Source organism: Lithobates pipiens, unplaced genomic scaffold (assembly GCF_037356315.1).
Source record: "Lithobates pipiens isolate NorthernLeopardFrog02 unplaced genomic scaffold, aLitPip1_a1.2 Scaffold_23, whole genome shotgun sequence".
Lineage (NCBI taxonomy): Eukaryota > Metazoa > Chordata > Amphibia > Anura > Ranidae > Lithobates > Lithobates pipiens.
In genome coordinates, this window is record NW_027507785.1 from 219,521,616 (window position 1) to 219,542,940 (window position 21,325).

General features: G+C 42.0%; 1 protein-coding gene across 1 annotated transcript in view; it reads left to right on the forward strand.

The window, feature by feature from the left end:
- Window positions 1-21,325, forward strand: part of PTBP2 (polypyrimidine tract binding protein 2) — a 126,707-nt gene that overhangs the window by 54,167 nt on the left and 51,215 nt on the right. Inside the window, exons 4-5 of the mRNA XM_077452868.1 lie at window positions 9,626-9,798; window positions 13,163-13,306. Of these exons, the coding sequence (XP_077308994.1) occupies window positions 9,626-9,798; window positions 13,163-13,306 (317 nt within the window). The remainder of the gene's footprint in view (window positions 1-9,625; window positions 9,799-13,162; window positions 13,307-21,325) is intronic.

Consider the following 21,325-nt stretch of genomic DNA (forward strand, 5'->3'; position numbering starts at 1 on the left):
TCTCAAGGTCCTGTATTCCACCCCAATTTACAGTCTCTAAATTTGATGGCATTGCTATTGGTTATCCTTGTTAAAGGAACGTGGCATCTCGGGACCAGTGGCGTCTACTCTAGTGAATCCTAGAAAAGATGTCACTAGGAAGATTTATCATAACATCTGGAAGACTTATATTGCTTGGTGTGAAGCCAGAAAATGGCATCCTTGGAAATATTTGATTGGGAGAATTCTCTTGTTTCTACAGTCAGCTGTGGAAATCAAATTGGCTTTGAATACACTCAGGTCAGGTTTCGGTCCTATCAGTATTCCTCCAAAGGCCTTTAGCCTCCCATTCACTGATCCAAACCTTTTATGCAAGGGGCAACTCGCTTGCTTCCCCTATTAGGTCACCTGTGTGTCCTTGGGACTTTAACTTGGTGCTGTCTGTGTTACAGAAACAATAATTTGAACCTATTAAGGAAATTCCTTTAGACTTGATGTGACACAAGCTAGCCTTGATGATGGTCATCACCTCGGATTAAAGGGTGTCGGAGTTGGTGGCCCTTTCATGCAGGGAACCGTACTTGATCCTTCACCATGACCGTCGTGTCACGACCTGTTCCATCCTTTTTACCAAAAGTGGCCTTTTATTTAAATGGGGATATTATTATGCCACTTTTTTTTTTCCTCTCGGCCTTGTTCAGAGAAGAGAAGACGACTGCATTCTTTTGACATTGTTCGGGCAATCAAGGTTTATCTGTCTAGATCTGCGGAGATTCGAGGATCAGACTCGTTTTGTTTTTTGTTTCCTTTTACCATCCATCAATTGCTCATTCAACCATATCTGAAACATAAAGTTCCTCCCTTTTTAGAGTGAGAGCTCATTCTAATAGGGGTGTAGGAAACTCCTGGGCTTTTCGCCATCGGGTATCTGTGACTCCGATTTGTAAGGCTGCTACCTGGTCTTCAGTGCATACGTTCACACAATTTAATCAGGTGGATGTTCGAGCAGCTGAGGTTTTGGCTTTTGGCCGCAGTATGCTGCGGGTTACCGTATAATTTCCGATGGCTATTGTTACACCATTCCTACTGTTCCTACTGTGGCACAGGAAATTTGATCAAAATTTATGGCAAGATGAATGCAGTATGTTATCAAAAAATACTGGAGGAACATTTGCATTCATCAGCCAGGAAGCTGCACATGGGGCGTACTTGGACACCTCAACATGACAATGATCCAAAACACAAGGCCAAGTTGACCTGTCATTGGCTACAGCAGAATAAAGGCAAGATTCTGGAGTGGCCATCTCAATGGGCAGTTCATTCATGCAAGACAGCCCAAGAATTTACAAGAACTGGGGGCTCTTTTTGCCAAGAGGAATGGGCAGCTTTACCAGCTGAGAAGATAAAGAGCCTCACCCAAAAATGCCAGAAAATACTTAATTGATGTTAAAGGGGGCAAAACACAGTATTAACTGGGGTATGTAAACTTTTGATCAGGGTCATGTTGGTACTTTCTGTTTTTATTATGATTTAAAAATGGTAAACACAGTTGATTGATAGTAAATGGGCAAACACTGACCGTGAGTGAAAGAAACGTTTTTGTGTTATTCATATCCTCTGAAAAATGGCCAAGAAATCATAAATTCTGCCAGGGTATAAACTTATGAGCACAACTGTATATGCTGCTTGCCCCCACCCTTTAGTTCTTTGCTTTCAAATGTTTATTTGAATCTGCAGAAGTTTCAGATAGAATTGGTACAGTCAGTGGTTGCAGGGAGATTTCCTGGCATCATTGGAAATAAAGTAGGGATGCACAGACACCATTATTTTTTTTTTTTTTTTAAAGTAACAATTTTTTTTCCCCCCCTTTTTGTTCTGACTAAAACATTTTTGTAATTGATCGGAAGACCCTGGTTCCACCCCACTATATTTATCATAATGCTGACAGGTACTGTTTTGCTGCAAAAGTGAGGCATGCTGGTAGTATCAAAGATTGTCTCAAGCAGGCCTACAGCTTGTGTTTCTAAACAAAAATCTGTGTTGCAAGACCTTGTTTGGAACCAGTATGAATCAAAATCATTGCAGTACCAAATGTTGTTATTCCTCCCAACACATTTTTTAACATTCCTGACATTGTTTAAAGCAAGCATTTTCCAGCATAAGATGGAAACTTAATGGTTTCTAGTGTTTCATCCTATTGAAATTTATATCTTGACAACTGCATTCACCAGAGGCTGTCCACTTGGGTATTTGCTTCTAAATTCCCATCTGAATGCCTCCCTTTTTTACTTTCAATTTATTCCTGCTTCTAAATACATTTCATTAGTGCCAAAGAGTATAAATGCCTGTTTAGATTAGGACATATTTGTTTAATTTTTTCACCAACACCCCCATCATCTAAATGTGCCATTATTGATTCCATATGTCTGAACTGTATGGGTGATTAAAAGCATCCAGTTTTTAAATTTTTGTAATGTTCATGTACTTATTTTAATCTACCTTGAAACTGCTATCATCTGGCCCTCCAAACGGGAGCTTCTTTTCTTGATCATGCTGGATCTGAATAGCAGTTTTGTAAAAGCTTACATTTAGGACACTTTAAAAGTAAAGCTGTTCGGAATGTTGTAGAGCCTTTTGTTCGCTAGTAAATGGGATTCAGACATACAGCGTGGAATTATTGCAGATGATTATGACATTGTAAAGAATCTATTCAGTGGTACGTTCCTCACTTATTCCAAGGTCATTTTCTACTGGGAGAAGACAGTAAAACAGGTGCAGAAATGCCCATGAAGAAAGACCTAAATGTTTTACAAACAAAACAAAAGATTTCTGCTCTGAAAGAACAAAAACTCTTTATTGATATGTTATGAAAATTGAAGTGCCTCTTTGAATCCTATCCCTTTCCCACAAAGTTTTGTTCTAACCTTCCATTTTTAGAGACGTGACTACATTTTCTAAACTACCAATTTAGAAAAAGTACAGATGCCTTTGGTCAGTGCTTCAGAATTACAAAAATTTGCCTGGGTTAAAGAATGATCATATGTTGACTGATAACTGAAATTATACCTTCCAGAAAACTGCTTCACTCACCATTTTTCATAGCAGAAAGTGAATATATAGCAACAGCTCATAGACACTGTAGCGTCATTAAAATAACATTTGTGTTACCCCAAGGCTGATGCCTTTCCCTATAATGGCTTGCACTGAGATAAAGGCAGACACAAACTTTTATGGCAAAACTCCAATTTAAACTTGGTGTGTATATGCCAGATTATGATTGAGCTGCAAAGCACTAGACCTGGTAGACATTGAAGTACAAGTAACGTAACAATTCAAGGCTAAGTTCACCTTTACAAATTAATTAATTCATTTACATGCAGCACATGTTTTTGCAGGAAAAAAAATGCATTGATTACTTTTTAAAACAGGAGCCTAGAAAGCATTGCACCCGTGATTAGATCATGAGTGCAATGTCAGGCTCCTACACACACTGCCTACAGCTCTGTTAACAGTACCTCTGCATGGGCTATCATTGCAGAGCTATAGCCAGTGTGAATGAACTACGAGCATGCTGATTAACACACCCACAGTTCATTAATTTTGTTAAATAGCCAGGTTGCAGCAGATCACTGCCTCTTTCAATCCACTGGAGGAAATCCCCCCCTGATCTACTGCTGGAGATTATCAGCAGTAATGCTGCACATTGAACCTGCACACCAGCCTCCCAATTAATATTTTGGAATTACTACATCAACTCGCCGTTTTACTGACCAGCTTTATTGGATCACCCAAGACCACACTCCTCTGCGAATAATCGCTCTTGGCAAGTGCTTTCCCACACCTAACATCTTTGACTTGCCAAAAAGAGACATTACCAACTGCCTTAAAATGCTGATAAAACTGACTTCCCTAAATGTAAAGGGCCTAAACAGACTGCACAAACGGACTAATCTACAAAGGAAAGTGACCAAACAAAATGGCGACATTGTATTTGTACAGGAGGCACACTTTGCACAATCAAAAACCCCTAAGATCAGACTCAAGGGGGTATGCCACTGTCTATCTCGCCTTGGGCCCCAGGAAGAAGAATGGAGTGTTGACAGCTGCCCGAGGTGCTCTTCAGTTCCACCACCCCTATGCCGATCCGCAGGGGCTGATACCTAATACTCATCTGTACCATCCATTGCTCAAACCACCTACACCCTGGTCAACATATACGGCCCAAACTCCAGACAACTCTGCTTTTTCCGATGCCTCTACAAAAAGTTTAATAACCTTTGACAAGGAAATTTAGTTATGGGTGATGACCTCAGTATATTTGGCGATCCCTCGATGGACACCTCCACTAAAAAAAGGGGCAACACTGGCCGGCTTTGAACCCCCTGCTCCATGTCCTAGACCTCTTCAACGTATGGTGAGCACAACATGGCTCAGAATGTGACTATATGTACTTTTCCCAATCACAGCTATCTTATTCACACATTGATTCCTTCCTGGTGGATAAATGGACCCTTCAAAACGTCATGAAGTCTGAGATTGGTCTCATTTCATGGTCAGATCATGCCCCTATCTAAATAACCCTAGGCGACCTATGACCTGGACCACTGAGACTATGGAGGCTAGACCCCTTCCTGTTAGATGATTCTATAGTCAAATGGAAAATGGAGACCACACACCAATCTTTCTTTGAACTTAACGAACTGCCTGATACTGACAAATTTACGCTCTGGTCAATTTACAAAGCTTACCTCCGAGGAAGTTATGTCCCAAATATCCTGTATAGAAAAATGAAACAAATCTTCCTCTCACGCGCAAGCCATCAAGCTCCTTAGAGCCAAGACAGAAAATACGCACCCTTCTGCTCCACAAATTTGAGCATAACTTCAAATTCTCCCAGGCCAATTTTTATGCATTAGGCAATAAAGCTGGGTCACTTTTAGCAAAACAAGTTAAGGCCCAATGTACAAAAGCCAAAATTATTTCCTTCCACCACCTGACTTCGAAGCAACTTTTAACCAACCCTCAGGAAATTGCTAATGTGTTTAGTGACTTTTATGCATCCCTCTATAACCTCCAAAAAGGACTCTCCCACTCCCAAACCAACTATAGAGCAAATGCGTAGCTCTCTCACCCCTATCAATTTACCTACGATTTCAGAGACCCAATTCAAATGCATTTCTAAACCATTTACTATGGAGGAAATCCTGAGAGCAATTCAGGCTCTCCCTCTGCACAGGTCCCCAGGAGAGGATGGTTTTACTAATGTTTTACAAAAAATTTGCCGACATCTTAGTCCCTAACCTAACAGACCCCCTTCAATGCTTCTGGCTCCTTGCCTACAGATATGTTACGCTCTATCATAACCACCATCCCAAAGCCTGGGAAAGATGCCTCTGTTGTCTATAGAGCAATATCTCTCCTGAATACGGACATCAAGCTACTTGCTAAAGCTATTGCCAACAGACTGAATGTGTTTCTCCCTGAGCTGGTACACCCAGATCAGGTTGGGTTTGTCCCAGGTAGGCAGGCCCCAGACGCCATCAGAAGGGTGCTCAACCTCATCCACCATGCTGTACATAATCAAACACCTTGTCTACTACTATCCCTTGATGCAGAGAAGAAGTTTGATAGAGTCCACTGGACATTCCTTCAAGTGGTACTGACTACATTTGGTATTAAGGGGTGGTACCAAAATGTAATCCTATGCTTAAAATCCAACCCATCAGCTACAGTACTCACCGGAGGGACTTTATCCACCCCTTTCAAGATTTCTAACCATACATGACAGGGATGCTCCCTCTCACCACTCATCTTTGCCCTACTGATTGGAACCTTTGGCCTCTAAAATTAGATCCGATCCACAAATATCAGACATTCCCTGCAATGGCACAGAACATAAAATTTGCAGCCGACATGGTCTTGATGGTCACTAACCCCATCCAGCCCCTGCAGGCAATACAAGACACCCTTCACCACTCTGGATCTGATTACAAACTCAATACCACTAAATCCGTAGTCCTCCCCATACATCTCCCTCCACAAATTGCTGCCCGGAAGAAATCCAACACACCCTACATGTGGGCGAGTACATCTATCCCATACTTGGGAGTTCAGATTGCCCCCAAACCAAAACGGCTGACTTAAATTACCAAACCTCTTGAAATGTACCCACCCTACTGAAATCGCTAAGCAGCATAGGCCTTTCTACACTAGGTCGTATCCCTACCTTCAAAATGATTACACTGCCTAAGCTTCTCTACTTATTTAGAACACTCATTCTGCCTATTCCTCGCTCCCTCCTGACCTTGATCCAGAGCCAACTAAATGTATCTGGGAAGCTAAACCACCCAGATGTGCTGGCTACATACTCCCTAGGCCCCAAAGGAAAGGCGGAGTGGGATTGCCCCATATTGGCAATTACTACTACGCATAAATATTAGACCAACTTTACTTTTGGTGGCATTCTATGCCTGAAAAAAATATGATCCACCATGGAAACGTCATATCCACAGCCTGCTACCCTAACAGACTTCCTCTAACGACGTCTGGATACTCCCCAACCCTTCTGAAAATCAAGCCTATGATCGCTGCCTCGCTGTTGGCCTGGAGAAAACTCCCCTAGTAGATCACTAAGAGCCTTCTCTTCCTGCATCCCCGATTTGAATCTCTCCCAGTGGCACTCCACTGGTATCCTAACCATTGGTGACATGATAAACCACGGTTTGCATACATTTGAAGCTTTCCAAGATAAATTCAAACTCCCAAAGCTTTCAAACTCTCGGAAACTTTCACATGTTCGCGACTCTCTCACTTTCTGAGCACATCTAAAATACCCTACATAATAAGTATTCCCGCACCAATATACCAGTATTACTTTTGTACCCAATGCCCTAGCAGAGGTATTTCCCTGATGTACTCTTGTCTTAGCAACTACTGACCCTGCTCTCAAGTACATTCCTTAAACAAATGGGCTGCAGAATTGAATGTTCCTTTCACTCAAGACCAGTGGCTATGAGCATTCACAGAAACCTTTAAAGTGGTTGTATACCCAAAAATGTCACTTTACAGTTATATTTCCATCCAGTCATCCACAATCGATTAGCATTAATAATTTTTTCCCTACCTGCTTCCTTCCTGTACAATCGCTGTATTTCCGACCAGTTACGTCACCGCGCATGCGTGGTAATACCTGAGAAATCCGGCAGCCCGAGCCCGGCCGGAATGATTCTTGTTTCTGTCGGGGCTGCGTCATTTCCTGTTGTAGACGTCAGCCCCGACATCCCGCGATCATGCCTCATCTATTTTTTTTTCTATCAGAGGATCCTGATTACCACGTGACTCCTACGTCACGGGCTGAAGGAGAAAACGAGGCTTAGATATTGTGCCCGTAATGCGCACGCGCGGGATTACAGAGCGCAGCGCGAACTGTGGGCGGAAATGTCAATAGGAGAAAACAAGGAAGACCCACATCTGAGATGGCGCTGAGTTAGTGCCAGAAAAACGACATGGCAACAACTCGGAATATACAGTAAGAACAACTTTTTAGATAAAACCGTCTAGATATATAGATGCAAATTGTCTCGCTGATTACAAATATGGTCTTTGATTAAAACATATAGTAGGGTTTACTACCGCTTTAAAGCATCTCACTGTACCAACCACTGGGAATCCTACCAGAAAACCATCCACAGATGGCATTTCACACCTTATCTAAAATTTACCCAGCTCACCCGTTATCTTGCTGGAGAAATTTTGGCAGTATAGGCTCCATTGCACATACCCTTTTGGTTCTGCAAATCCTTCAGTTCCTTTTGGAACCAAGTATTAGCTTTAATCTCCTCCATTACTGGGACACCCTGGTCCTTGTCCTCTGCACTAGTCCTATTTACATATTGACATAGAAAAAAATTGTCATCCACTTACTTTATGCTGCTAAATTAAACATTACCAGGTTATGGAAGACTACTACAATCCCTTCCATTTCAAGCAGTGGTCACCTGGCTGAAGCCAAAGGCCTTAGTAAAGATGCTGGCGAGAGAAGATACAGGGGAAAAACCGCTGGGGTGAGCACACCGCTGGATCATGGGACAGGTGAGTGACTGTTTATTAAAAATCTGCAGCTACATTTTTTTTTTTTTTTTTTTGTGCCGATTTTAACTTTTCACTTAACCTGAAGCTCATTTTTTAAGGACCCTTTCACACAATTTGCAGTTGCCTGCATTTTTCCTCAAGGATAAGGTAACTGCAATGACGCACAGCACACAAGTTTTAGGTTTGTCATGTTTACGCCAGAACTCACTGTTTTTCTGTGTTCCAGTGTTGTGCAATATTAGGCAACATGTTTGCATTGTATTTCTCTGGATGCCTCTTCGTGTCACTGTGCTGCTGTGCAGTGATATAAGTGTTAAATTGTCACTTTGTACACATCACATAAAATGTAAACAAAAAAAAAAAGCAGCCGGATTTGACCACTCCTGCATGCGTGGGAGCTAGTCATCTCGGAACTCCTCCGAGACCGACCTGTCACTGTAAACTGAGCTGCGCAGCGCCGTTCACCACACTGGAAAAGACCGCAAACAGGTAGGTAGGGACACAATTTTCTAGGAGTTTTTTTAGGCTTTTTTTTTTTCTCCTGGTGATCTGGTCAGTAACACCCCTTCTGTACTAGAATGCCCATGCTCTGAATGAAGCAGCAGAAGGGAGCACAGCAGCAATGTCAGTGTGGGAGTAGGGGAGTGTTCTAGCAGAATTAGATACACAAACACGTTGAAGACACATTCCAGCTCAGTTTATAATCGGTTACAGCAACATTTATTTATTTATTTAGTTTTTTTTTTAACTGATCATTGTAAGCACTTTTGCCTGGTTAAAGAAGACGTATAGCCAAAGCTTTTTTGGATAATACTGCACCTACGGAGCACAGGGGTGCAGATAGTTCTTTGCTTCTGTGTCCTGTCTTCAGCCAACAGCGGACTAAAGCACACTGTCGACTGACATCACAGACCCAGTCCAGGCTCTGGTGAGATCCAGACCAGGATCGGGATTTGCCCAGAAGCTTGGATTTGTAGGGGGGGGGGGGGCAGAGAGCCAGAGACTGTCAGTCACTGGCTATTTGCAGCCTGAAGAGCACTCAGTTTTACAGGTGATGGGGGGGGGGGGGGGGCAGATGCAGCTGGGATTGGTGCTCCAGCCATCTAGGTAAGCATGATTGTTTTGTTTATTTTTTTCCCTAATCCCATACTTCTCTTTTAAATGGTTTTTCTCTTCCCTTTGTAACTGATGCATCTGAAAGAGAGCTTGTTCATTTGAAAAATAACACTTACTGGCCAGATCACCAGATGAAAATAAAGACTTCAAAAGAAAACTAACAATTGGTAAGCGCCAATATAATAAATGCATTTAGGTTTAATACTACTTTCAGTTTAAAAATTGGTCAGAAAGCATTTCTTTATATCTTTTTTATTTTTATTTTTTATCTGACTTTCATTTAAAAGTGAGGTGAAATGGGAACATTATAAATAAGATCATAAATGTAATTTCTTGATTATTTTATTGAGGCCTGTAAGGCAATCAGACACCATAGCAAGGCTTATGAAGTTTAGGAATTGTGCAGATTTTTGACTCAATTTAATTTTTTTCCTTGTAGCCAATGGTAATGATAACAAAAAGTTCAAAGGTGATGATAAAATGGAGAGCACACCATCCCGGGTGCTCCATATTCGAAAACTTCCTGGAGAAGTTACAGAAACTGAAGTTATTGCTCTGGGATTGCCCTTTGGGAAAGTGACAAACATCCTGATGCTGAAAGGAAAGAATCAGGTATATTTATGTATTTTGTGTCTGTAAAATTATCTCCCCAGCTCTTCTAGTTTTTTATTTCTTTACATATTTCATAATATGCTTGTGATTTTTCCAAGTTGGCTAATAACCATTTAGAGCAGGGTTTCTCAACCAGGGTTCCTCCAGAGGTTGCTAAGGGTTCCTTAAGCAATGAGGATTTTCTGCCTCTCCGATAAGTTCCCACTGATATTGCTCATTTAGTACAGGGGTTTTTATTCCCAGAATTGTAAGGAGCTTTCTTCCCACTGACCATCACACTAATGGATCATACGTTCTAGATATAGTACACTTTAGCAGGGGTTCCCTGAGATTGCAAAATTATTACAATGGTTCCTTTTTTTTTTTCCCACACGTTTAATCTGGGTACACACAGGTTTTTTTTTTTTTTTTTTTTCCTTCTTTCTTACCCAGTGGGTTGAATGAAAGAAAACAGATCCCTGACGTCCATTTTTTTTTTTTTTTAACATTCTAAATCCACCACGATGGCTCCTACATTGGACTAACTGCCTCCTTGTGTCATAAATGAATCACACAAGAACATGGACTTTAAATCCCTGCTGGTGAAAGAGTAGGACATCATTCCTTTCTTTGTGACAACTTTTAAAGCCAGTGCAGAACATCAAGTACATTTTCATTAGTCATGGAATGTGTATTTTGCCAAATAAATTGAATATAAAGAAAAACAAAATTGTGCCCCATGAGATGAGACAACTTTATCTTAAATTATGTCTGTTGTGTTCGATAACTGTGTATCATACTAAAGGGCAGAAATATGTTTGGATTGCTGATTCATTTCCCCCCCCCCCCCCCCCCCTTTAAATGCCAACATGTAAAAGCAATTTGAAAAATGTATTCATACTTTTGTAGGGGCTTGTCCACATCTCTGTACTTTTCACAAGCATTTTATTGCTCACTAAAGTACTACAGTATCTCGCAAGTGAGTACACCCCTCATATTTTTGTAAATATTTTATTATATCTTTCATGTGACAAGACTGAAGAAATTACACTTTGCTACAATGTAAAGTAGTGAGTGTACAGCTTGTATAACAGTGTAAATTTGCTGTCCCTTCAGAATAAATCAACACAGAGCCATTAATGTCTAAACTGCAGGCGACAAAAGTGAGTACACGCCTAAGTGAAAATGTCCAAATTGGGCCCAATTAGCCACCCCCCCCCCCCCCGGTGTTATGTGACTCGCCAGTGTAACAAGGTCTCGGGTGTGAATGAGAAGCACTGCGTTAAAGTTGGTGTTATCGCTCTCACTCTCTCATGCTGGTCACTGGAAGTTCAACATGGCACCTCATGGCAAAGAACTCTGAGGATTTGAAAAAAAGAATTGTTGCTCTACATAAAGATGGACTAGGCTATAAGAAGATTGTCAAGACCCTGAAACTGAGCTGCAGCACAGTGGCTGAGATCATATAGCGGTTTAACGGGACAGATTCCACTCAGAACAGGCCTTGCCATGATCGACCAAAGAAGTTGCGTGCATGTGCTCAGCGTCATATCTAGAGGTTGTCTTTGGGAAATAGATGTATGAGTGCTGCCAGCATTGCTGCAGAGGTTGAAGGGGTTGCGGGGGGGTTCAGCACCTGTAAGTGCATCAAATTGGTCTGCATGGCTGTTGTCACAGAAGGAAGCCTCTTGAAGATGATACACAAAGCCCACAAACAGTTTGCTGAACACATTTTCAACTGATGACATGCATTACTGGAACCATGTCCTGTGGTCTGATGAGACCAAGATAAACCTATTTGGTTCATGTCAAGCTTGTGTGGTGGCAACCAAGTGAGGAGTACAAAGACAAGTTTGTCTTGCCTATAGTCAAGTATGGTGGTGGGATTGTCATGGTCTGGGGCTGCATGAGTGCTGCCGGCCCGGGGAAGCTACTGTTCATTGAGGGAACCATGAACATGTGCTGTGACATACTGAAGCAGAGCATGACCCCCCTCCCTGCGGAGACTTGGCCACAGGGCAGTATTCCAACATAATGACCCCAAACACACCTCCAAGATGACTACTGCCTTGCTAAAGAAGCTGAGAGTAAAAATGATGGACTGCCAAGCATGTCTTCTGACCTAAACTCTATTGAGCATCTGTGGGGCATGCTCAAACAGAACGTGGAGGAGTGCAAGGTCTCTAACATCCACCAGCTCTGTGATGTCTTCATGGAGGAGAGGAAGAGGACTCCGGTGGTAACCTGTGACGCTCTGGTGTACTCCATGGCCCAGTTTGGACATTTTTACTCACTTTTGTTGCCAGTGGATTAGACATTAATGGCTATGTGTTGTGTTGAGTTATTTTGAGGGGACAGCAAATTTACACTGTTATGCAAGCTGTACACTCACTACTTTACATTGTAGCAAAGTGTAATTTCTTCAGTGTAGTCACATGAAAAGATATAATAAAATATTTACAAAAATGTGAGGGGGAGTACTCACTTTTGTGAGATACTCTACATATGTATTCCTGCAATGTAACACACATTATGTTGCGCTCCCAAGCTTCTTCTTTTAAAATGATAGTAAAGCTTTTCATTTTATTTTTTATTTTTTTTTAAATAACCAACATGTTAGTTACCTGTTCTATGCAATGGTTTTGATCCCCCGCTGGTGCTGTCTTTCCAGTCAAGTGGCCCCATAGCAAGCCACGTGCTGTGGGGGCACTCTTGCGTGCACACTCCCAAACTGGCCCTGAAACACATAGCACGAATGGGCCCTGCTCCCATTGCTGCCTCTCTGTCCATGAGAAGAGAGCTATCTACTGCTGGATCAAGATCAATGTCGGGGGAAAAAATGGGATTTTCAACAGACACAAATCTAAAGCTGCCAAATTTGCATCTAGTTGTGTGTTAATATACATGTGATTTTTGCAGAAGGCACATTCTTCTGACAACAAAACCTGTTCAGTGAAAATGTTTGAGTAGAAGGTCAATGTTAGGCGTATTAGTGATATTTTGCTATGATGGCTAAGTTTAAATGGTGAAATGCAGATAACTGTCAGCTGGAGACATTTGCACAGTACTAACATTCTCAGAACATTTTTTTTTATCTTCTTCAGAGCTTGTGCTAACCTCTGTCTAGTTTCGGTCATCAGTAGTGACTTATATCAATAATGCGAGCAGCGACAATTTATATAAACATCAACTTTACGTATTTGTCTCCTATTTTAGATGCCAAATAGGATAGCATTCTAGATAATATGTAATACAGTGCTAGCACAGGGGTTATTTAACTGTGGTTTAACAAAACAAACGGCAAGACTTTGTATGACTAAAGAAGGTAGGAATGACATTTTAGTTGTGTGCATTCTTGTAAATGTAATATCTTGATGTACTGTAGGCGTTTTTGGAACTGGCTACTGAAGAAGCAGCTGCCACCATGGTTAATTATTATACATCAATGACACCACATCTACGTAATCAACCGATTTATATTCAGTACTCGAACCATAAAGAGCTCAAGACAGACAGCGCACTCAACCAGGTATTTATGTTGTAATGATTTATGTCAAAAGGTGATCTTGCAGAAAATATTCATGGTCATTCTTTTAGATAATGACCTAAAAACACCTGAGCTTAACACGCATAGAGAAAAAGCGTTGTAGCAAAACCATCAACAAGATGATAACCTATTACAATGAACCGAATTTCTGTGGGTTTTTCTCTGACAGAATGAAAGATGAGGGTGAATGGGCTTGCAGTCTGAATAAAAGCATTATAAAAATAGGATATGCATAAATTGTGTATACTTGAAGTGGTTGTAACCCCCCCCCCCCCCCCCTGAAATTTTTTACATATAGGTAATCCTATAATAAGGCTTACCTATATGTACTGAAAAGATCTCCTAAACATGTGCCATTTAGGAGATAATTTACCTTGTAGTGTGCCGATGACATTGGCTTATGTGCAGTCAAGGAACGGCCCTCCATGCCAATTCTTCCCCAGCGCGTGCCGTGACTGCCGGCTCCCGCAAGCGTGACATCACAAAGCTCCTGCCAGTTACAGAGCCGGAGTCCGCGGCCCCGGAAGGAAGAGGGTCGAAGATGGATGCTTCCACCAGCGGGGACATCGCAGGCTTTGTTTGCAGATAAGTGCCAAATAATGGGCTAGTATGTCCTAGCTGTGTCACGAGTGATCGTGGGTGCCTGTCGGTCATCGCACCCGCCGGGCACTCTCATCGGCTCTGGGGGCAAGCATCGGATGCACGCGTACCCCTTGTGGCCACAGGGAGAAGCGTCATAGCATAACGTAGTTTCGCCCATCCATGCCATTCTGCCGCATTAAAACTGCAGCGGCTGGTCGGCAAGTGGTTAATAACCGTACAGGAGACAGGCCCAGCGTGGCCCAACGGGGCAGGTTTAGCCCCTTTACGACAGCGTAACACATATATGCGGTGTCCAGGAAGAGGGCTTTAAGCCTGGGCCTATGTGTATTCTTGTGTTTGTGCTGGGAGTGCGGTTTATCATGTGCTCCCTGCACTAAGATTATTTGAATGTTGGTGACAGCCTCGGCTCTCTACTAGTTAAAGTGAATGTAAACCTGAAAAAAAAAAAATGTCATAATGTAGGGTATAAGGTTTCCTATCATTTGAGCCCAGTCTTGCCACAAAGAGTTAATCCAGCTCTGAGCAATCCTCTTATTGTTCAGTGAGATAAATCTTGACAAACGGAGAAAAATGTTGTCAAATCCTCCCCTTTGCTGCGAGTGATGGGTGATTTACATATCTCGTGCACTAGCCTAAGACATGCCTTATTTTTCTAATCCCCTCCCACTCCTGCTGCTCTGCCAGGATTGGATGTTCCACACCTCAGCATGATTTGTCATGCTGAAGTCATGTGGGGACTTTCCTGTCTTTTCACTGGATGTTAGAGATCATAGCAGAAGTTCAGTGTAAGAAATACACAGGATAAAATGAATATTGACAAGGGGAATGTAGAGGTGGGCGGGGAATCTACTGACATCATGACTCCACCCGCCGAGCTCCAGACAACTGACCCACCCACAGGATCTGCAGTTTTTTGGGTCTCGTAACAGACAGAGGGGAGACATTTGACAGGTAGGGATACATGCAGGAGGCATGTTTATCCTTATAGATAACCCCTATGGCAGTAGTTTAGAAAGAATTACATTGGTTTTACATCCACTTTAATGATCAGAACCCAGGGGGAACTGAATCCTGAGCCTCTGATTTGGCTATCACAGTGATCATTCATTCTGCACCCAGTGCCTGTGCCTTCTCTGAAGAGGAGAGAGAACAGACTTCTCTGCTAGTGGAGGAAAAGATGCAATATATCAATTCCTCCCTGCTGGAAAAGTGTGTTCAAAAAAACAAACTAGTTTAATGCTTTACCTAGCTTAATGAGTGTAGGTGGGAGTGTTGGTGGCGGTGTAAATATCAGTTAATGTCAGAGTAATTGTCACTGTCCGTAAGTGTCATTAAGCCTAGGTTCACACTGAATGCGGCTTTGAAATCATGCAACTTCACTTAAAATTGCACAATTTCAAAGCCGTATCTCTGTGTGACTTGGCTGACATCTGTGTGACTTCATGCACAGATGTTTATGTAAGTCACACCTGTAATGGGCAAAAATAGTGCAGGAACTACTTTTTCAAATCGGTGTGACAGTTTCCCCAATTTGAACCGTTCCGTTGCTGACAATGGGGTGAAACAAGTCGCACCGGTGTGAATGGAGGTCTGTGTCTGTGTCAGTTAATGGTAGCGTTAGTGTATTTTGTCTAAGAAATAAAGGTTTGGGAGATTTTTAGTAGATTTTATTTTTTTATTTTTTTTGTGGTGGTACAGTAAGGGGAAAAAATATTTAATCCCCTGCTGGTTTCGTACATTTGCCCACTGACAAAGAAATTATCAGTCTATAATTTTAATGGTAGGTTTATTTTGACAGTGATAATAACAACCAAAAAATCCAAAAAAAGCATTTAAAAAAAGTTATAAATTGATTTGCATTTTGATGAGTAAGATAAGTACTGATGCAGCAGGAACCAGTGCGATTACAGCGCTAGTTCCTGCATCGCCTCTCTCCCACAGGCAGTTCACACTGCCTTCTGCGAACCTACAAGGGTGTCAATGTTATGTTAATGACACCCCCGTATCAGTTCACAGATCGCAGTGCAAACTGTGATCATGCACAGGAATCGGAACCCATAGGTAAGAACACCCATGCGATCTGATTGTAGTGCGGGAGGAAAAAAAGTCCCTGCACTTTTTTCCTGCAAATTTAATGCAAGTTCAGCCATACAACTGTATGGCTGAACTCGCATCTCACAGATATCACATGTGATCGGCACCTGCAGTGCAGGTACGGATTACATGCGATGTCTAAGATCATGCTAGTGTGAACGTGGGCTTGCTTATTCAGCAATATTTTTAGCTCCCAGGTGTCTTCTATACAGGTAACGAGCTGAGTTTAGGAGCACTCTCTTAAAGGGAGTGCTCCTAATCTCAGCTTGTTGCCTGTATAAAAGACACCTGTCCACAGAAGCAATCAATCGGATTCCAATCTCTCCACAATGGCCAAGACCGAAGAGCTGTCCAAGGATGTCGGGACAAGATTGTAGACCTCCATGCGGCTGGAATGGGGCTAAATCTCCAAGCAGCTTGGTGAGAGGGTGACAACAGATGGTGCAATTATTTGCAAATGGAAGAAACGCAAAAGAACTGTCAATCTCCTTCGGTCTGGGGCTCTATGCAAGATCTCACCTTGTGGAGTTTCAGTGATCTTGAGAACGGTGGGGAATCGGCTCAGAACTACGAGTTGACGGTAAAACGCTGCTAGTTTTAGCGGCGCTTTACCGTCATTTTAGTGCCGCTATTCGGCTGCTAGTGGGGCGCTTATAATCCAGCTAGCGGCCGAGGAAGGGGTTAAATGTGCCCGTGAAGCGCTGCTGCCAAAAGTCGCATTGCAGGCGCTTCGGCAGCGGTGCCCATTCATTTCAATGGGCAGGAGTGGTGGAGGTGGTGGAAGTGGTTCCTCAGTGTGAAAGCACTCAGGCTTCCACACAGACTGCAGGGGAGCCGTTTTGCAGGCACTTTACAGGTGCTATTTTTAGCCGAAAAGCACCCGAAAAACACCCCGGTGTGAAAGGTGTCTGTTAGAATCACTGTTAAGAATTCTATTAAACATAGGAGTTAATGCTGGGGTAAAAATAAGGGCATAGTGTTAATAGCATCTAGCAGTAAATCGCCGCCATTACTAGTAAAAAAAAAATAATAATAAAAAATTATTAATAAAAATGCTATAAAACTATCCCTATTTTGTAAACGCTATAACTTTTGCGCAAACCAATCAATAATCGCTTACCAAAAATATGTAGAAGAATACGTATCGGCCTAAACTGAGGGAAAAAAATGTTTTTTTTATATATTTTTGGAGGATATTTATTATAACAAAAAGTAAAAAATAATGCGTTTTTTTCAAAATTGTCGCTCTATTTTTGTTTATAGCGCAAAAAATAAAAACCGCAGGGGTGATCAAATACCACCAAAATAAAGCTCTATTTGTGGGGAAAAAAAGGACGTCAATTTTGTTTGGGAGCCACGTCGCACGACAGCGCAATTGTCAGTTAAAGCGATGCAGTGCCGAATCGCAAAAAGTGGTCTGGTCTTTGACCAGCAAAATGGTCCGGTCTGTAAGTGGTTAAGAGATTCTAATTGAGAAGATGACAGGGAGGTTAGCCAATTGAGTGACATCTGTGGGGGGGCTTTGAGAGTGGGGATGGATTAAAAAATGTTAAGGACTTTAATCATTTGTCAGGGGGGCAAACATAAAAATTCAGCAGGGGATCAAATACTTTTTTTCCCCTGACTGTACATGGTAATAGCATGGAAATATATATATTTTTTTACCATTTTACTAATTTGGGCAAGCTTTTTTTTTTTTTTTTTTTTTTTTAATCTTTAAAAAAAAAAATCAAGAGAGATCCATTTGCACAAAATCAAAGCCTAATCTGTCATAAAAAAACAAGGTATAATCCACTTGGATACACGTAGTAGTTGTGTTATGTACTCCTCCTTTTTTTTATCAATATTTTTATTGAATATTTCACAAAACATAAGTGAAAAGACATGTAGAAAAATAGTCACTCAGACATGCACTTCTTCAGCTTATTACACAGTCTTGAGGATTATTCTATAACAAAATCTGTATACAATAGACATGTAAACCAAGGTAAAAAATGTGATTATATAAAGTTTATCTTGTTTGATCAAGAGTGGGGAACACCACTCCCCCACCCAGGCACCCCAACTGGGAACACACTGCACTCAGGAGGAGAGCGGTGACCCCCAGTCCTTTTGGGGGATCTTGTATTGTTTTCATTGTTAGATAACGTCTTGTGTTAGACTAAGTAGTCTATGAAAAAGACATTGGTGTTCAAAAGAAAAAAGTAAGAACTTTAAAAGTATAAAATTAGGGAAAAAAAATAAGAAAAGCAATCAGTTACTTCCCTTTGATAGTACAGTATGGTTTAGCAGTGATACATTTTGGTCTTATGTTTCATTGTTTACCAATCCACCCATTTTTCCCATTTTTTTTTTTTTGGGCTTTACTGCAATTGTTTGATGCATATAAGATCTCGTACTCTGCGTGAGTGTTAGTCGTATTTATTACTTCATGTAGAGACGGGGTTTGTTCTCTCCAATGGAACATTATCGTTAATCGTGCACTCAGAAGAATGTGCACGGCTAAGGTCCTGCATTCTGGTGGAATTCTAAGGATAAAATTGCATTTCCCGGCGATGTGGGTACCTTAATATTCCATACTTGTGAAATTATTCCATATACTCCTTTCCTATAGTAGGGCAAGACCAGAGTATATGGTATAATGTTCCCACAGCACCACAGTTCCTCCAGCAGGTATTGGAACTTTGTAGTCAGAATTTAGCTATTCTATGGGGTGTCGGATACCATCTGAAGAGGATTTTCTGTGATAATTCCCATAAGTTTACACTGTCGCAGCTTACGTGATGTGAACAGCCTTTTGCCATTGTTCTGGGAGTAATGCCCCGTACACACGAGAGGACTTATGTCCGACAGACTTCCAAAGGAGTTCCGACGGAGTTCTGACAGACTTTTCGGCCGAACGGACTTGGCCACACACGATCACACTAAACTCCGACGGATTCGAACGTGATGACGTACGACCCGACTCGAATAAGGAAGTTCATAGCCAGTAGCCAATAGCTGCCCTAGCGTCGGTTTTAGTCCGTTGGAGTAGCATACACACGAGCGGAGTTTTCGAAGGGGACCGGGTCCGGCGGAGTTCCTTCGGGAAAATTTGAAGCATGCTTCATTTCTAAAGTCCGTCAGACTTTGGCGAATCAAAAGTCCGTTGCAGCCCACACACGATCGGATAGTCTGACGGACTCGGTCCTTCGGACTTTGGATGTTGAAAAGTCCGCTCGTGTGTACGGGGCATAAGAGGTATCAAAGTCCTTCTCCCAGGCAATCACATGAGTGGTTTTCAAGGGTATATCCTTATTTTTCAGTATATTATAGAACAAAGATATACCTTTAATCTTTGTGGTAGGTTTGTGTAGTATTGGAGTACTCTCCATGGCATCTCAATTATTTGTTTTCAGGTTGGAGCGTAGTAGATGTGTAATTCTATGGTATGTGTAATATTCTCAGTTATCTAGGTTGTATTCTATTTGTAAGGACCTGAAGGTTTTTTGGGTTGGCCCTATCATATCTTCAATTTTTTTTTCTCTCCCTTTTTCCACCCAGCTTGAGACGTTTAAGTCAGGTATGATGTGTGTCAAGCGATAGGTAGGCATTGATAGCGTAGAGGTAATGGAGTCCTGAGATTAGTGTTTAACAAAGCTCTCCAGGCATAAAGTGATGCTGTGATGGTGGGAGAAAGTGATGTGTATCTAATAGTGATGCACCGAAATTTCGGCCGCCGAAACATATCGGCCGAAAATGCCCTTTTCGGCAATTTGCCAAAAGAGAAAAACGGTCGAAAATGGGGCGTGGCCTGGGCGGGGGCGGGGCTCTGCCCCCCGCCCCTGGTGCCACCCATCAAGGGGGTGTATAGCGCAGGAGAGCCGCCTCCGCCGCCTGTTTGATCACAGCGCCGGGAACATAGTTACATAGTTAGTCAGGTTGAAAAAAGACACAAGTCCATCCAGTTCAACCTTAAAAACAAATAAATAAAATAAAAAAAATAATCGTACAATCCAGATACCCAATTTTATGCCCACAATTGATCCAGAGGAAGGCAGAAAAAAAACCCAGCAGAGCATGCTCCAATTTGCTACAGCAGGGGAAAAAAATTCCTTCCTGATCCCCCAATAGGCGATCGGATTTTCCCTGGATCAACTTTACCTATGTTAGTACCTGGTTATATTATGTACCATCAGGAAAGTATCCAGGCCTTTCTTAAAGCAATCTACTGAACTGGCCAGAACCACCTCTGCAGGGAGTCTATTCCACATTTTCACAGCTCTAACTGTGAAGAAACCTTTCCGTACTTGAAGATGAAATCTCTTTTCCTCTAGACGTAAAGAGTGCCCCCGTGTCCTCTGGGTTGACCGTACAGAGAACAACTCAACACCAAGTTCACTATATGGACCCCTAATGTATTTGAACATGTTGATCATATCCCCCCTTAATCTCCTCTTATCAAGAGTGAATAAATTTAGTTCCTCTAATCTCTCCTCATAGCCGAGTTCCTCCATGCCTCTTATCAGTTTGGTTGCCCTTCTCTGCACTTTCTCCAGTTCCCCGATATCCTTTTGAGAACTGGTGCCCAAAACTGAACGGCATATTCCAGGTGAGGTCTTACTAATGATTTGAACAGGGGCAAAATTATATCTCTTTCTCTGGAGTCCATACCTCTCTTAATACAAGAAAGGACTTTGCTCGCTTTGTAAACAGCAGCTTGGCATTGCATGTTGTTATTGAGCTTATGGTCTACCAAAACCCCCAGATGCTTCTCCACTATGGATTCCCCCAGTTGTACTCCCCCTAGCATGTATGATGCATGCATATTCTTAGGCCCCAAGTGCATAACTTTACATTTATCAACATTAAACCTCATCTGCCACATAGTTGCCCAATTAGACAGTGTATTGAGGTCGGCTTGTAAATTGGAGACATCCTGTAAGGACGTTATTCCACTGCATAGCTTGGTGTCATCTGCAAAGACAGAAATATTACTTTTGATCCCAGACCCAATATCATTTATAAAGATGTTAAAAACTAAGGGTCCCAACACTGAACCTTGGGGTACACCACTGATAACCTTAGACCATTCAGAGTAAGAGTCATTAACCACTACTCTCTGAATTCTGTCTTCTAGCCAGTTTTCTATCCATTTACAAACTGATATTTCCAAACCTGTAGACTTTACCTTACACATGAGCCGTGTGTGGGGAACTGTATCGAATGCTTTTGCAAAATCCAAGTATACCACGTCCACCGCCAACCCTCTGTCCAAGGTTTTACTTACCTCCTCATAAAAAGAAATCAGATTTGTCTGACAAC